The following is a 19197-nucleotide window of genomic DNA, read 5'->3' on the forward strand; positions in this document are numbered from 1 at the left end:
ATGAATGAATGAAACGACTAACACAAACATATTCCAGCTTATCCATAACAGAACAAGTAATTTGTGGGGACATAAGCAAGAGTTGGAAGGTTATACAGAGAAGTATAAGCAGCATATGGATAACCTAGACAATTTCTTTGATTCTCTACTTGGGAATGAAATGAACATTTAATAATGAATGAATAAAAACTTTTGAAATCTTTGTTACAAATTTTAGTAGCATTGAGTACTTTGTAAAGATTTTCACAAACATTAAACCACTTTGGCATTTAAAATTCTATTATCTTGGAGGAAAAAAAGGATCCTATTATAATGCACTTTTGGGTGATTGACAACTTATTTTGAGTAGAACAGAACAGTGAATTTAGAAAGGATAAAACCATTTACATGGTTCAGTATTATAAGACTTGTCTACAGGGTAAAAGCCTACATTGCTCAGGTAGCCTGGAAGGCAAGCTCCTCCAAGAGCAGCCTTATAAAGGAGGTTCTTGTGCCTTGTTATATCTTTGAATGTCCCTGAACACTATTTTCTTTTTTCCCACAGGACTCTGAATCCCTTGACACCTACATTCAGAACACACTCTCGGCTCTATATCCCCCCTTTGAGGCAACAGCTGCCACTGTCCTGTGGCAGCTTTTCACTATTGTTGAAAAGCTGTATGGAGGAGATGGTCTGCATTGTCTGATTGATTTCCTTGTTCCTGCCAAGAGGATCTTGCAGTGCATTCAGCAAGAAACCTGCGTAAGTCTAGCTCCTTTGGCCAAAAACAGAGGCTTTCTATATTCCTGACTGGGAGAGGAGAGATAAGGCACAATAGAATCTCTTAACTGGAGAATTTCTGAGCCAAGCAAAGTGAGTTTTGGATAAGGAAAGAATACAAATGCTAGGCATCTGATGATAGTGACAGTAGACAGTTTCTAACCTTTTAAAACCGGGCCAGAAATAAGAGTTGGCATATAGTGCTTAAACATTTGCTGCTTCCTAAATGCTAAGGAAAACCATAGAGGATGTGGGAAAACAAAAAAAAGATAATGTTTCTCCAAAGAAACTTCTCCATCTACACAGGAAGAAAACCATCGTCAAAGCCATGTCCTATACCTAGGACAGAGTTTTTACTGCACCACGGTGGTAGCCTTGGTGTTATTTGTTTATCACTTGTAAAGATCTTTAAAATAAATTGGTAGAGTGTGGTATTTGGTGGACTGCTGAGCAATCTAAGCTTAAGACATCCCTAGCTCAATTAAGGATGGCTGGTCTATTTTTTGACCTGGCCTTTATGGGCAATTGATAGGCTGCTTCAGAGGACCCTGATATTGCCTCTTTCCCTGGTTCCATCACCAACTTACTTCCTTATTCTTTTTTTGCATCACAACTGATACTTCTCTCATCTTATTGAGTTCAAGGGTCAAGCATTTATTAAACTTCTTGGAAATTAGACAGACAGCTCCTAGATCCAGTGTTATATCACATATCAATATCAATCTACTGCTAACTCTAATCAATTCCTAAGTCCAGATTAATGAACTATATCTTATACCCCTCTCTGATTCCTCCTCCCTAACTCCATAAGGGAAGTGCTTATACAAAATTCCTTAATAAGTCAATCAGTTAGCATTTATTAAGAACCTATAATGTGTCAGACAGTGCTAAATTCTAATTGTCACAATGAAAAGAATACTAGTTTTGATAACAGAGAAATTGGAGTCAGATCCTACCTCAGTCTCTTACTAATTGTGTGACCTCAGTCTCTTTGAGTCTCTATTTCCTCAACTATAAAATGGGGGGTTAGACAAAATGAATTCTAAGGTTTCTATTAGCTGAAGAGCTTTAATCTTGTTTACAATTCCATGAACATATTACACAAACATATAAAAAATTATTATTTTCTCTAGTAATAAAGGAAGGGTCATTTCATTACAGCCTTTTTAATAAAGTGTGCTGATGTAAAAAAAGAGATAACATTAATCAGAGATTAAAAATGCCCATCTAGAAGTCAACAATCTGCTCAATTCTGTCCTCCAAGTTCAGCATGCAAAAGATTAGTCATTGGAGTCACCGAGGGAACAAAACTCTCCCTTTCCAAGACATCAGGCCCTACATGGCCATCAGTGTCATATCCTAGGTGGGGTAAAGTCTAAAGGGTTGTGTAGATGGCACTTCTAAACCAGGAGCAACTCTGGACTTCTCTAATCTAAGCCCTTGGATTGGAACTTGGAAGATGGAAGAACAGGGAAGAAGGGAAAGTTTAGGTAAAAAGAGAAATGATACCCACAGTGGAATGTGAGTCCCCCCCATGGATTTGCAGATTGGGAAGATAACTGGGAGATTATTTTGGCATCGCTAACAAGTGGTCATTCAATCTCTTTTGATAGGGAAGCTTCCTATTTTTCAAAGCAACACGATTTGCTTGAGGACAGGTATAATCATTAAGGAGTATTTTTTTCTTTCCCTAAAGCTTAAATCTGCCCCTTTATAAGTTTACCTTTTTGCTCTCCTTGGAGACCTAGGAAAAAAATCATCTAACTGATCCTTCAACCCTGGAAAACTACTGTATTCTTTCCTGTCTTTTCTTCTATAACTGAAACATCCTCATTTTCATCAATACATCTTCCTTTAATTTGGAGGAACTTCCAGCCCATTCATTCTTCTCTAGATACAATTCAGTTTGTTAATGTCCTTTCTAATATTAAGTACTTAATATTCAACAGAATTTCAGAGAGGACAGGGTACGGGGGTAAATGTGATTTCTCTTGTTCTGGACCCTGCTCATCATTAAACCTTTTTAGGATTTAAACCTTTTTTTTTTTGCTTCCCTCAATCATGCAAGCCATTTGTTAATGGCATTTAGTAAGCTTTACTATATGCTAGATGCCACACTAAAGCACTAGGGATACAAAGAAAAAAGAAAAAAATGGTTCTTGGCCTCAAGTAGCTTACTTTTTAATTCGGTGATGACAAGTACATAAATAGGTACATAGAAGACGTTAATTATATGTGTTAAGTAATTTTTCAGTAATGTCCGACTCTTTGTGATTCCATTTGAAGTGGTTTGCCACTGGAGTGGTTTGCCATTTCCTTCTCCAATTCATTTTTAGATAAATGACCTGAGGTAAGTAGGGTTAAGGGATTTGCCCAGGGTAGCACAGCTAGTCAGTGTATGAGGTCAGATTTGAATTTAAGAAAATGAGTCTTCCAGGGGCAACTAGGTGATGCTGTGGATAGAGCACTAACCCTGGAGTCAGGAGGACTTGGGTTCAAATCTGGCCTCAGACATGTAATAATTACCTAGCTGTGTGACCTTGGGCAAGTCACTTAACCTCATTGCCTTGCGGGAGGAAGGAAGGAAGGAAGGAAGGAAGGAAGGAAGGAAGGAAGGAAGGAAGGAAATAAATTAGTCTTCTGGAGTCCAGGCCTGGCCATCTATGCACTATGGCACTTACTACCTGCCCATGTATAGAAGATGCATGGAGAGTAAATGGGAGATAATCTGGGAGGAAAAGAGTAGTAGCTGTGAGAAAATGGGAAAGGCCTCCTGAAGAGTAGAATGCAGCTGAGACTTGAAGGAAGCCAGGGATTCCAAAAGTAAGAAGTTAGGGAGAGCATCCCAAGATGGATTAACAACCTCTGTAAAGACTTGAAACTTGGAGATGGAACATTGTGTGAGAGAAATAAAAAGTAGGACTGTATTGCTGGACCATTAAGTTTGAGATGAAGAATAAAATATAAGATTGAAAAAATGGAAAGGTGATAGTTTATGAAGAGCTCTAAGAGCTTATATTTTATCCTATAGGTAAGAAGGAGTCATTGGAATTTATTCTGGGGGTAGAGGCTTGACTTGATCAGACTTAAACTTGAGGAAAATCACTTTGGTAGCTGTGTTGAAGATGAAATAGAATGGAGAGATACATGATTCAATGAGAAAGCTTTGATGATAATTCAGGTGAGAGATGGTAAGGCTCAGAACTAGTATAATACCTATGGGAGTGAAGAGAAGGGTTTATATGAGAGATGATGTAGAGAAAGAAATGGCAAGATTTGGCAATTGACTGAATATGGTGGCAGGCGGGGTGAGTAATGATGAAGAGTTCAGGATAACCAGATTGTGATTCCGAGTAGCTCTGAAAATAGTAGAGAGATAGGGTTGACATCCAACATCTAGAAATCATTCATAAAAGTGTTACTTGAACCTAAGGGAGTTGATGATGTTATCAAAGCAAGAAATGATGAAAGGATTCAGAACAGAGACTTGGTGGGTCACAGCAGTTAATGGGCAGGATATGGACTTGAAATCTTATATCCAAATATCCTGGGAAGGAACGTTCAGAAGAGGAAAGCCAAGAGAGAGTGGAGTCATGAAAACTAGAGGAAGAGGGAGTATATAGAAGGTGACTGAAAGTTTCCAGTGACACAGAAAAGTCAAGAAAAATGGGGAGTAAGAAAAGAAAATTAGATTTGACAGTTTTTAAGCAATGATAACTTTGATGTGAGGAATTTTAATTGAATGATTAGACTGAAAGATAGATTGCAAAGGACTTCAATGAGAAGGCAAGGAAGTAGAAGCACCAAGTACATAAACATGGCTAAATGACATACTGAGTTTGCTGACCACTTACATCACAGTTTTTTAAAACTATATTAGGATCTGAACTTGTTGAGGGCAGCTAGAGAGATAATTTCTTACCATTCCCTCACTTTATTTTGGTTTCATATCTCTGTTAACCATCTTTATTATTTCCTTCCCAATCGTAATTCTATTTGGTATAGAAAGCAAAAAGAAAATCATTTGGTTGTGACACCATCCATTCATTGTTGAATTCATGAAATCAATTTGCATGTTATTATACTTTGATCATAGGTTATTTTTGAGACAGTGATAGCTGTTTTGACTTCTTTTGATCTTCTTCTCTCATCCTTCCTACCCCATCCCCCATAGCTTCAAAAGTCATTTTTGTTTGTTTTTTGTTTTTAGGTTTTTGCAAGGCAATGGGGGTTAAGTGGCTTGCCCAAGGCCACACAGCTAGGTAATTATTAAGTGTCTGAGACTGAATTTGAACTCAGGTACTCCTGACTCAAGGGCCGGTGCTCTATCCACTGCACCACCTAGCCACCCCCAAAAGTCATTTTTGCTATCCTTAGCCCCAACTTGTTCTGAGCCTTAGCATATGACATGGTAATTGTAGCATAGATCATGAAAATGTCTCTGGGCACCAAAGTACCTACTTATTCCTATGCTATCCACCTGTGATAATCTTATCCACTGCCATAGTCACACTTCCAATCAGCACAGTCAAGGAAAGGCATAATCACAGCATCATTGAATATAAGAGTGGGAGAAAACCATGGATAGTATCTATTCTAATGATATTTGTCAAATGAGAAAATTGTAACCCAGAAAAGTACAATTAGTGCACAGAATGGTGCAAGTTCAAAAATGATGAGTTAGGGTTCATTTGAAATAATTTTTTAAAATTCTGATACCTCTGTCTCCCTTTTATGCTTTTTTTTCTCTTTGCTTCCAAATACATTTCCTCTCAAATATGAAGCTTTTCAATTGGAGTGACCCTGGGTAAGGGTTATGATGAGCTCCCTCTATGTAAAGTCCAATTTTCCCTGACTCTTCTGTTAGATTCTTATTGGGAACCAGGGAAAGAGGAAGTGAATCATTCCCTGGTCTAATCATCACATAATCAGTTTACTGGAGCAAGTCCAGTGTATACAAGTCTTACTTAATAGATTTCTTATGTGTTTAGTTTGCTTCTTGTAACCTTTTTTTAATTACAGGATATTTTAAGGTAGAGATAAAGCACTTCAGTAGCTAAGTTATGTGTTTATTGGCATGGGGTAGTGGGAAGGTTATGCATAGTTCTTAAACAATGTTTTTATTACATATCAATCTATCTTGTTGCTCCATTTGTATTGAATTATATAGTTTTATTACCATTGAGTTTTTACTTATTAAATTTTTTAGCAAGTTAGATAGGAGGAAATCAACTTTGATCTAGTTGTGTCTTTTATGGAAAATTGGTCATTCTACCAGAGAAATTTTCCTTATTTTCAGTTTTATTTTTTTATATATTTAAGAAATCAATCAGAGGTCAGGGATGGGACTAAGATAAAGGAAGATAGAAATGAAGCAACATATCACAGTTTTCTATGAAGTTTTAAAACTATCCTCTTAATAGCTTTGTTTAAAAAGAACTCAAAGATATAACTTGATGATATAAGGACTCATGGATATGTCCTCATGGTTATAACTTTTCACTTTTAAATTTTTCCCAATGGAAATTATATACCAACCAGGTTTTTATCTCTTTCAGAACATCCTTTTCCCCCTTCTACTTCAAAAATCAACTTCTTTCTTAAAAAGATTTATGTGAATGACTCTTTACTGCCCAAAACCCTGTAGATAAAAGGTTATTAAACTGGAGTCCATGCACTTTTTTTTTTCAAAATATCTTGATAACTATATTTTCATAAAATGATTTCCTATGTATTTCATTTTGGTCATTTAACAAGAAGATTCTGAAAGAGATATCTTTGCTTTATCAGAGATCTATGACACAAAAAAAGGTTAAGAAGCCCAGTTGTAACTATATATTCCAACAAACTAAATTAATACAAAACTAATCTAGGAAGTAACTCAAGAAAATGAGTATTTAATGAGATTTCCATTCTTTATCATAGAAAATATACTATATTCATCTATATGACAGTGCAGAAACATCTGTGTGCTTTTGCCTAAGGCACATACATACACTTCAAAAATATGGGATTGATTTGATATGCCCCCCTCTTTTCTATGCATGTAATCTCAATCCCCTTTTCACCTTGGTAAATGGCCTTCATGACTTATTGATAATATTAAAAGCTCAGATACTTATCAGCTTTTTAACCCTGGAGACTTTTGCCTCAGATTTCTCATTTGTAAAAATGGGCATAATGATAGTACTTACTTCTAGGTTTGTTGGAAGATCAAAAAGTTTAGAGAGACAAAATTTTCCAATTGTATTTCTCATTTCAAATATTCTGTAGGGGAAAGGATCCTGAATTTAGATTCATGATATCTGAATTTAAATTCCACCCCTACTTTGAATGAGTTACTGTGTGATTTTGGCCGTTATCTTGTCTATGTCTCCATTTCAAAGTATTTAGAGTTATAAGGTACTTTGCATCTCATTTAGTTCATGCTTCTCATTTTATAAATGAAGAAACCTTGAGAAGAATCACACCATTGTTAGCACAAACCATCTATTAGAAGAGATCATCTATTCATAGAATTATAGTACTAAAAGGGACTTCAGAGACCATCTAGTCCAATCCTTTCATTTTAGAAAGAGGCACTCTGAGTTACGGAAAAGGGAAATGAATTGCTCAGAGTCACATAGCTACTTAGTAACAGGACCAAAACTAGAACACAGTCTTCAGAGTTTTTGGTCATTTGTTTTTAATCTAAGATGGGAAAATTTCCAACAAAGGAAGACTAGGTAAAAACTTGAACTTCAAGATCATTAGACAGAACTTACAGCATTCCTTTATCTTATGAAAAGTTCAAACTATAATATATCGTATAACAAATAGCCAAATGTCTTCTGGAAAATGGGCCTAGCATGTCATTTTTTCATCTCTGAGACTCAGTTTCTCCATTTCTTAGACCATATTTGGCTCAGAAGGGAAATGAGATTATCTGAGTCCAGACTTGGGAATAACTTAAACCCAGGGAAGGGATTCAAGAAAGGAAGAAAAACTCATTTGTAAGATAGGGATACTTTAAGACTAGAGGAATTACTTAAAAGTCATAAGATATTTAGCTAGAAAAGGATTTAGAGATCACTTGTTCTAGAAATCTCATATTACAGTTGGGAAAACTGAGGCCTAAAGTATGACTTACTCAAGATCCTCCAGAAGCCAAGTGATAGAAAGTAGGATCAGAACCTAGGTCCTCTGACTCAAATCTGGTGGAGTTTTTCCACTATATCATATTGAAGAGGTCCCTTAAGAAAGAGGACTTAGTAAAAGATGACAGTCCATTAAAGGGAAAGAGAATTGGGTTTGCTAAATGAATATCTTTGAGTTGGATAAACTGTTTGCTATAGGTAAATGAGGGCTGGGCTTAGGGACTGAAAGACCTGAATTTAAATACTGATTTTGACACCTACTAATTAGATGCTATGAGCAAGTCATTAAATCTCTTTGAGCCTCAGTTTCCTAACACATAAAATGGGGAGGGTAACAATATATTTGTTGTTCTTAGTATTTGTCTCACCTGGTTGCTGTGAGATAATTCTTTCCAAGCATTCTGAAAACTAAAGCATTATATCAATGTAAGATGTTAATGTTTTTTTATTACTTTATTACCGAGGTCTTGCTTATGGAGAATAGTCCCCTAAGGAAGAGAACTTGGGGACAGTAAGGAAAATGAGCTCACTAATCAAAGCTCTTAATGAAGAAGGGGCTTCAGACTCAATGGGAGAAGAGCTCGACTCAGTTATTTCAATGGTCCCTTTCAACTGTTGAATTCTATGATTCTGTGAATATTTTCTAGTTTCTTAATCCATACTGAATATTGTACATTGGACAACTATTATTGCTAATATTGAATTACCCCATTGATTTAATAGCCCATTGATAAACAAGAATTATAATACACATTATAAATGTGACTCCTTAGGAGAACTACTTTAATTCATTTTAAAAGGTCAATGAATAAATAAATAAAGTTAAGGTAAATTAAAATTAAAATGTATGTTTAAATTGCAGTTAAAATTTAAAATATATAAATAAAAAAATGATTTGAAATTAGGTGTTGTGTTTGAATAGGTGCTTCCTAAGTGTCTCAAGATACTGGAGCTAGAATGTGAAAGCTTTTCTCTCTTAAATATTTAAACATTGCACTTCTTGCCGGGTATTTGCTAATTAATTTCACTTTCTTTCACAAAAGAGTTTGCTAAACAAAGGTGAACCCTGAATTGAGCCTTTAGTCAACTGATTTCCAAATATGTAATAGAAGTTCATATTTGGAAGGTTTTAAATTTTATTCCTTAAGCACTATATTGTGTAAATGAATCATACCACTGATTTAGAGTTCAATTGATATTCGGGTCCCACATAGTTCTTTTTTTTTATCTTAATTCACCTGATCTCCTTTGTGCTGACAGATAAAAATACATGAGCCAGAAGAAGGTGATGGGAGTTATCATGACCTCACAAGAGCTTGGTGAAACCAATGTTTATCTTCAACCTTGCTAAATATTATCATTAGTTTAAGGAAAGCTGCTTTGCTGAGCCTGAGATACATGAAAGTACAGTATTGTTTGCTGAGTAATGTCTGGCATCTCTTCCAGCAGCCCAGGAATGTATTAATGGCTTTCACTTGAATTTTCCTGTTCTAAAAACCTACAGACAGATAGATGACTTCTCATCCAAATTGCTCATTTGAATGACTTTCTGATTATTTTCCCTCCCTACTCTTAATTCTGAAAGAAAATTTCTCGAATTTTTACCTGGAAATGTGAATCTCACTGTTTGCACTATTCTGTTTTTAAAAACTATTTAAAGCACTGGATTAGTGGTTATTTGTGATGTTGAGTTCCTAAAACTCTACATGCCCTAAATTTCTCTGCAGAGTCCTTATGTGCTTTCTGTTAATCTACCCCACACCTTTCCTGGATAAATGGATGGATGGATGGATGGATGGATGGATGGATGGATGGATGGATGGATGGATAGAGGGATGGATGGATGGATGGATGGATGGATGGATGAATGGATGGATGGATAAAGGGATGGATGGGTGGATGGATGGCTGAATAAGATACTTCTAGTTCAATAAACACCCTCTGAGGGATCCAGAGATATTTGATCATTATAGATTTGAATTGCTCTAGACATATTTTTCTTAGGTTTTTGCAAGGCTAATAGGGCTAAGTGACTTGCCCAAGGCCACACAGCTAGGTAATTATTAAATGTCTGAGGCCGGATTTGAACTCAGGTACTCCTGACTCCAGGACTGGTGCTCTATCCACTGTGCCACTTGGCCACCCCTGCTGTAGACATATTAAAGAAGATATATGAAAACAAAATGAAATAACCAAAAATGAGACATAATATGTTCATATTTAACTTTTCTATTTAACTTTTTAACCATTTAGCTTTTTCCTCCTGTGTAAATACTACAATTATTGTGAAAATCTACTGTGTGTACAATCTTAGGATATTTTATTATTAGCTATTATAGTCCCCAGTACAACTGAGCTGTAGTTGTCCTTATGAAATCTATAGCTAAAGATTAAACTAAATTCAGAAACATGTATGCTTGAGAAACTAGAGAAGATGGCAACATTCCCTATCTTTTCTGAGGAGTCTCCCAAGTTATACTTCTTTTTAGAATGTTGACATAATTGCTGTGATTAATTTGTTGTCACTTAAATCTATGTTTCACAACCCTGGGGATATTTGCATCTGTTTAGCAGTCTTTTGAGATTTAGATTTCCATCTCCTTGTTAGTCTCCTGCTAAAAGCTGGACATCACATGTTGGAAGAGCAGCTGAGTGATACATTTAAACTGCAAGGCTCTTCTCAACTCTTTTGAATAAGACAACTTTTCTTTAAAAAGAAAAAAAAGGAAAACCAACATAACTCTCTGTTGAAACCCACTGGGTAAATAAGATTAGGATAGCATTGGAGAAAACATTCAAAGTCAAGGACAGGAAGAGAAAGAGGAAGATTTACTCACATTTTGCACTTTACAAACTGGAATTTTCTCAGGACTGGAACTATTCAGAAAATGACTTGAAGATTTATAGTGGTCGCCCTTTCTAATTTAGAATCCCCCTGGGGGGGGGGGGTAAGGAGTTAATGGGGAAGGATAATCAAAGAACTTATTTTCAGAAGTTTCCAGAAACATAGAATGCTGTTGAAACTAGGGAGAAGGACTATATTTCTAACCTATTACTTGTGTTGTATTTCTAAAAATTCTACTTTTAAGTTGAATGAATTATGTCACAATTATATAGTGTTTTAAGGTTTCCAAAGTACTTTACAAATATTATCTCATTTTATACTTATAATATCCTTGACTTCTATTACTTAATCCTCATTTTACAATTCAGGAAATTAAGACAAACAAAAGTGACTTATCCAGGGTCACACAGTAAGAAACTGTGGATGGCTTTGAATTCAGATCTTCTTTACTGCTCTATCTACTCTGCCACTTAGTTCCTTTGTAATATAAACAATAAAGATTTCAGTTATCATACCACCCTCCTATTGAGTCTTTCAACTCAAATGTTTATTGAACCCCTACTCTATATGTATTTATGTGTCTGTATATATGCATATATGTGTGTAAACATGTGTATATAGGTTTTCACATGCTAGTCATGACATCACCTCCCTAATGTCCTGGTCTTTTTCAAGAACGAAGGACAAATATTAGCAGTAGCAATGTGTGTGTAATACACACTAACACATGCATGTGTGTGTATACATATATATACATAAAATATATACTTTATATATATACATATATATGTATATATATAAAGTATATTGATTTAAAGTTCAGAGAAGCAAGATATTGTAAGGGAGATCAGGGTTTCATTGAAGTGGTGGCATCTGAACTGGGTCCAGAAGAATAGGAAGAATTTTGACATGTAAAGATAAAGTAAGGGGACATGTTTCAGGAAGAGAGAATAGCCTTAGTAAAAACAGAGAAGGAGAAAACTATGGTGTGTATTCAAAGTAGAAAATTCAACTTGACTGGAACTCTGTAGAAGGCAAGGTCAGAAAGATTGGATAGGAACCCGTAGTGATTGATTGCCAAATTGAATGGTTTATATATCATTTCTTAGGAAATCACTGAAGATTTCTAAGCTTGGGAATAATAAAGTTAGAGTGTTGGATGAAATGGAGAGTTTGGAGACAGGCCACCTAATAGGAGATTAGTGCCCTTGGCCTGGTTCTGTTCAGCAATTTTTTCAATGATTTGATTGGCAAATACAGCTGGCATTTATATCAGATTTGTGGGTGACCTCATATTATAGAAACTTGAGGCTGGGAGAGTTGAATACATTGAATGACAGTATCAAACTAGGAAAAATACCTAAATTGGCTAAACTAGTAGGCTAAAGCTGTGATTAAATTTAATGGTTATAATGATAAGAGTTCGCATTTATACAGCACTCTCATCATACAATCAATGATTTAGAGCTTGAAGGGACCTTAGAATTTATCTAGATCCAGTCTTCACTTTGCAATTAAGGAAGGTGAGATTTCAGAGAGTTTGTAGCCTTCTCAAGGCAACACATTAAATGACAGACTCCTGCTCCTAGTGTAACCAGAAGAACCTTTCAAAATTCCCAATGTGCTTTTAATCTACATTTATAGAAGTATAGGAGCTCCAGATCACTAATAATAAGAGAAGTGCATATTAAAACAACTCTGAGGTTTCACCTTACACCCTGAAAATTGACAAAAATGTCATAAAATGACAACAGGCAATTTTGTAGAGGTTGTGGGAAGATTAGGTATTGTTGATGAAGCTATAAACATCATTTTGTAAATCAGTTTGAATTATGCAAGTGACTAAAAAAAGTTCCATATCCTTTGAAGTAGAAACTGTGTGTACCCCATGTTTTGAAATACATAAAATATATGTAGGACAGCAAATATATCCAGATGCAGTTATATAAATACTTAAAAACTAAATTTATGGCCTCTACATTAAGAATCCTTGTCCAATTTGACCATTCCTTTCATACTCAGATTAATGCCAGGACATGCATCTTTTTTTTTTTTTTTTTGCAAGGCAATGGGGTTAAGTGACTTACCCAGGGTCACACAGCTATCTGACATTAAATTTGAACTCGGGTCCTCCTGACTCCAGGTTGTTGCTCTATCCAGTGCACCACCTAGCTGCCCCCATGGGACATACATCTTAAAAGAAATTGTCAGGGAAGAAGAGAGATGGAGGTAGAGAATTTAGAACTCATTTTTTAAATGAATATAAAAATTGTTTTCACTTATAACTGGAAAAAAATATTTTTAAAAGAGACATTAACAGTTTTTAGGAACATCCAGAGGAGACCGCCCAGGGTATTGAGAGGAGTACAAACTGTTCCAAGCAAGGATCAGCTGGAGATAATTAGCATAGAGAAGAGAGAACTACAGGAACTTGATTATTGTTGATTAAATTGTGTGACCAAGCAGTTCATATGTTTCACTGTACTTAACCCTAGACTCCTCCAAACAATTTTTCACCTCCCTAACGCAGACTGACAGCACCTCCATTCTTGGGACTTCCTCCTCTGATAGGCAAGCTCCTCCCAAGGATATCTGTTTAAGGAACCACTCGTGCCCATCAGCCATGCCAACCTCTTCCCTAACTTCCCTCAACCTCTGACTCTCTTGCTTTTGAGCTCCCTTTTGTGTTTTCTTCAACCATTAGAATGTAAGCTCCTTGAAGGCAGGAGTTGTCTTTCTTTTTGCTTACATTTTCAATTCCAGTGTTTGGTTAGGATGGTTCTTGGCACAAACTATAATCCCTTGATAAATTCTTTAGCTTTATTTGACTATCACATGATAGAGGGGTCAGACTTGTTTTATATGACAGAATTAGGACCCAAAGGTGAGAGAGTTATAAGATTTCAACTCAATATAAGGGAAGTTATAAGATTTCAACTCAGTATAGGGGGAAAAATCATTAGAATTCTCCAACAAAGGAATGGACCTGCCTCTGGAGGTAATGAGTTACTTTTTTCTGCACTTCGTCCTCAAGAGACTTGATGACTAATTCACTACTATCATGTCAAGGATATTATAAAGATGTTTCTTATATCAGATTTGATGTATATGAGAGGATCTCTGAAGTGCCCTGCATCTCTTTGATGACAAACCATTTTAGTGCTTTAAAATTATTTTAAAACATATAAAAGTAATTTGTTTTTTTTATTTTTTCATGGATATCCATTATAGTATGAGGGGGCACAATTGAATGACAAACAAAACCACTTGGGATGTATTTTATAATTGCCTCCTTGAGGGCAGGAGTTATTTTGCTTTTTTTTATGTCCACATTGACATATAGTAGGTACTTTAAAATAATTATTGATTGATAAACAATATTTTTTAAACATTACTGCTTGGATCACATCCATTTCTTCAACTTTCTGCCCAATAGTAACAATGAAAGTTGTTTAACTTAAATTAAATTCCCTTTCTGTGTAAATAATGACTATGTGAAGGTATCTGACAATCATGGTTCCATATGACCTTCTCCTGCCTCCCACTTCTACACATAAGCCTCACATGACACCAGGATAAAAATCTTCAAAGCATCTAACCCATAGTTTTCCACAGTTCTACTAAGGAAACATGACACTTGACTATCCCAAAGAATCACTGCCTCTCTGCCTACTAAGCTTAGTTTAGAGCTCTTCCACAATACCCCCAGGGACTTCTTCGAAGGATGAAAATGGAATTCCTTTAACTTTGGCCCACCCAGTGCTAAAGAAGGAACCAAATCATATTCTTGGATGACTTGGCCTCCTCTGAGAGCTCCATTTTTTAAAGTCCATGAGGTTAAAAAAAAAATCAAGTTGCCTAATGGTCTTGAAGAAGAAAAGAGCATTGGGTTCAAATTCTACTTCTTATGCTTTCTACCTTGGTGATCTTGGGCAAGTCACCTGGGAAAGATTTTCCTCTTTTGTCTCTGCATTCCCTTCCGGTGTTAGATCTTTTACCTATGATCCTATAAGTTCACAAGTCAGTTTGAGTCTAAAAAATGGGAAAGGAAATAATACACTGACATCCAAAGACTTCTTGGAAGGTCTTCCTCTATTCTTGGTGACTTTTTAACTTTGTTTAGTGACAAGCTTTTTTCAGCTCTTTCTTCTCATTCTTTGATTCCCTAATAATGTATTATTGTTAGATTTTTTAACAAAGGGAGATCTGGAACCAAAATTCAGAAAGTAATTTTTCTGGAACTAAAATGCTCCATGCTTAATAGCCCATTGGGAAGAAATATAGAAGCAAGGTAAAAATTGTTATTTTTTTTTCTTCAGTACCTTTGTTAAGATACAAATCACTTGTATCTTTTAGTAAAACCTTGGCTGATTTTATTTTCCTTTTTCATTTTGGTAGTTAAACTTAACCAACCATATCCATTTTCTAGAAAAGATATTTCATAGGAGCAAATCACAGTGTATGGTAAGGGAGACCAGGCCTTAGAGTTCAGAAAACTCTGGTACGTTACACCTCTGACATATCCTGCTTGGCTGACTATGAGCAAGTTTTTTGCCCTCTGAGGCCCCTAACAATTTCCCAAGACAATCAGCCATAATTGAGTTGTCAATCAATCTATATTGGTAGTGGGAGTATTTTTCACTTAGGATCAGAGAGTAAAGAGGAGAGAAAATCATCAGTTGGCATATTCACCTCCACCACCACCACTACCCCAAAGGATATAAAGAGCTGAAAGAAAACTTTGAGAAAACTTAAGTTCAAATTCTTTTGCAAATGAGGAGACTGGGGACCAGAAAGGTTAAGATTGTCTGTGGTCCCAAGGTTAGTACATAATAGCTGGGATTCTAACCCATGTCTCCCAATTCCAAATTGAGGGCTATTTTCACTGTACTATATATTTATCCTATCTGCATTTATCAAACAGTAGAATGCTTCTAATAGCATGGGACCAGAAAATAAGACAGATTTATTCATTATAAACCAGATGATTGCACATTTTTACAGGGTAACTTTATCTTTGAAGATTTGTGGTCTGATCTTTTGCATATGAAAATCGGTGGGAAAAAAGGAGCTATACTTTTCATAAATGCTAAGAGTCGTAATTGTTGAGAACATTGATTTTTTTGGATGAAATGGACCATAATTTGCATAATAATATGTTGAAAGAATGTGAAGTCCATTTGGAATGGACTGCTAGCCATTGCTCCCTAAGATATACTCTCCTTTCTAGCTAATAACTCTTGATTGTTGTAGTCAGTGGAGTATGTGGTAGAAGTAGAATTGTATTTTGAGATGGGTCAGTGGGAATGGAAAAGCTGATGTACCTTTCTCAAGAGACAAGAATTCCTACCAAGAGAGGAACACCTGGAGTTGGTCTCTTTGTTGCCCATAAAATGGATATAAGTTTGTCATAAAAGAGAATGCAGTGAAATAAATTTTCTAGCAGGCTTATTTATATTCTAACTGAAACAGAGCAAGGCAAAAGAAAGCATGAAGAAGGAAACTGCCACAGCTTAATGACTCCACTGATTGATTGTTATTTAATATTAAGCACTGTCTATGCATACTTTTTATACTTAGCCCAATTTCATTTTGTTTATTAGTAAGAGCTTTTATTGATAAGATAATGAGGAAGAAAAAGTAAGTTTTGAGAAATTTCATTTTGAGTCATTTATTTTGATGAGCATTTAAATTTTGGCACCTCTCTTCCATCCTGGGAAAAATGGCATAATTAATAAGAAAGTTTACAGTCACATAATAACTTAAGTAAATTTAACATATTGAAGAAAAGGCAACATAAGCTTTGCATGAATAAATACAGGTATAAAGGACATAGAAGTAGCAGCTAGGTTGCTCAATGGTTAGAGCACTGATTCTAGTCAGAAGGTCCTGAGTTCAAATATAGCCTCAGATACTAACTGTAACCCTGGGCAATTCATTTAACTCTTTGCCTCAGTTTTTTCATCTGTAAAATGAGCTGGAAAAGGAAATGGCAGACCATCCTAATGTCTTTGCCAAGAAAACCCCAAATGGGACTGGAAACAACTGGAAAACAACAAGAAAACATACAGAAAGGGAAACTGCAAGACTATATTAGAAATAGAAACACGGTGGTCTGGGGGACTTTCTTTCATCATATATGGGAAACTGATTTAGAAACAGAAAATCAGAGGCCACCAATATATTCTTATTTGCTAAATCTGATGACTTTTTTCTGAATTTTCATTTTCCTTTACCCTTCTGCAGTATTCAACATCTCTTCCTTCTAAGTACTTTCTTTCCTCTCAGCTTCTTCTGTTTCCTTTGCTGGGTCATTATCATCCTCATCTCTTCTGTACATGGGTTTCCCCTAAGGCTCTGTGCAGAGTCTTTTCTTCTCCCTCAATACTCTCTCCCTTAGTATTCTCATCTGATCTCATGGATGCAGTTATCACTTATACAGTGATGATTCAGAACTTTACACTCAATCCTAATTTATCCCCAGAATTCTACTCCTCCATCTCCATTTGATTGTTGGATATTTCTGTCTCTGTATCCTTTTGACTCCTCAACCTGGCATGTAAAAGTTCCTTAGTTCTGACCTATCTTTCTTTCATATATCCTTTTCATGTATCTTATGTTCCAGCCAAAATAACTTATTGGTGATTCCTCAGACTCAACCTGATCCCTCTTTGGATCTCTCTCTTTGCCCCAGTTATACTCTTCCCTTTTATTATATTTATCTGCATATATATCACATGTTCAAGCTCTCTAAAGCCAAAGAATCTGTCTATTTTTATATTCCAAATCCTAACACAGTTGTTTGTAGGTCCTTACCAAAAGTTTTTGTATTTGAATTGAAAAAATTAGTACTTATCTAGATAGGAAAAAAGGCAATTATTAGAACAAGTTAAATTTTTTACAAAAACCTTGAAAGGAGAGCTGTAATGAAATCTCTGTTATAGAAGATACAAAGTTCTTCTAGGCAGCAAAGCAGTAGTAAATTGCAGGAGATTTAGTCAAATTGGTCCATTTGGTCACATTGTCCAAATGTATCTTATCAGGTACATCCTCCATAATTTTCCTAATAATAACCACTCAGACCTACAGTGATGCAAAGCTTACTGCCTTGTAAGGATCTCATTTCATAGTGGGCACACTCTAATTTGCCTTTGAGTAATTTCCAATCATCGTTCCTTTTTGTTTGTTTTTCTTTTTTAGCAAGGCAATGGGGTTAAGTGACTTGGCCAGGGTCACACAGCTAGGTAATTATTAAGTGTGTGAGGTCGGATTTGAACTCAGGTCCTTCTGACTCCTAGGCTAGTGCTCTATCCACTGTGCCACCTAGTGCCTCCCAATTATCACTCCTCATACTGACCTTAGAAGCCTAGTAAAATCAGTAGAATCCCTCCTTCATTGGTTTGAAGATTGCTATTATGTCATTCTATTGCAGGGTAAACATCCCATTCACTTCCACATGACCTTCATAGGGCTTGTTACTCAATAAGTTAGATAAATCATTAGATAGTCTGATTTAAAAAGAAATGGAAGAAAACCAAATTGCTAGTATCAAAAATGGAGATAAGAGTACATCCAAAGTTGTTGTGAGAATTAAATGAAATAATATATTTTTATGTTATTGTTATTACATATATGCACCATATACTTGCAAACAAAGTGCTGTGTAAATGCAATTAAAAATGAAAAAAGTCACAACAAATTAATGAGAAATAAAGGAAATTATTAGCAACTGTTTTGACCAGTTATATATGCCAACAGAATTGACAATTTAAATAAAATGAATGAATATCTATAGAAATATAAAATACCCAGTTAACAGAATAAGAAATTGAAAATTTAATTAACCCAATTTCATAATTCTTGATTTGTTAGTATCCTTTTTTATCTCCTTCCTTTAGATATTCTCTAACTTGTCAATATAATTTTTGATATGTGACTATTGGAAGTGAATATAAAATTCCATAATATGGTTCAAACTAGGACATAATATGACAGAACAATTATACCCTTCCCTTATTCTGGACATTGATGGAACCTAAATTTATTTTCATTCTTTTGACAACTATAACATATTGCTGACTCACTGAAGTCCACTAAAATTCCCATGAGATCAAATCATAGAATTCAGAGCTAGAAGAACCCTTCAAGCAAGGTCTTTTTTCACATGAACAGTTGCTGAGCCACATCTTTCTGACTCTGTCCTTATGTAATAAAATTTTCAAACCTACATAGAAGAAGTTAAATTTCTTCTCTAAAAGTCCTCATTTTAGATTTAATCCAGAATTCTAGTCTCCTGATATTTTGAATTCTGGTTGTATTATTTATAAGAGGCAACTTAGGTTAGGGTTGGAGCATTGGCCTTGAAATCAGTAAAACCTGAGTTCAAATTCCACCTTATTTTTTAATCCCTGGACATATTACTATCTTTCTCAGTCTCAATTTCTTCATCTATAAAA

At 35.4% G+C, this 19197-nt stretch overlaps 1 protein-coding gene across 4 annotated transcripts in view; it reads left to right on the forward strand.

The window, feature by feature from the left end:
• PLEKHG4B (pleckstrin homology and RhoGEF domain containing G4B) overlaps positions 1-19197 on the forward strand; it is a 227204-nt gene that overhangs the window by 78592 nt on the left and 129415 nt on the right. For all 4 annotated transcript variants that reach the window (XM_074206372.1, XM_074206370.1, XM_074206369.1 and 1 more), the window contains exon 2: positions 545-742. In XM_074206372.1, coding sequence (XP_074062473.1) covers positions 545-742 — 198 coding nt within the window. The remainder of the gene's footprint in view (positions 1-544; positions 743-19197) is intronic.

The sequence above is a fragment of the Macrotis lagotis genome, chromosome X (genome assembly GCF_037893015.1).
Source record: "Macrotis lagotis isolate mMagLag1 chromosome X, bilby.v1.9.chrom.fasta, whole genome shotgun sequence".
In the NCBI taxonomy this organism is placed as follows: Eukaryota; Metazoa; Chordata; class Mammalia; order Peramelemorphia; family Peramelidae; genus Macrotis; species Macrotis lagotis.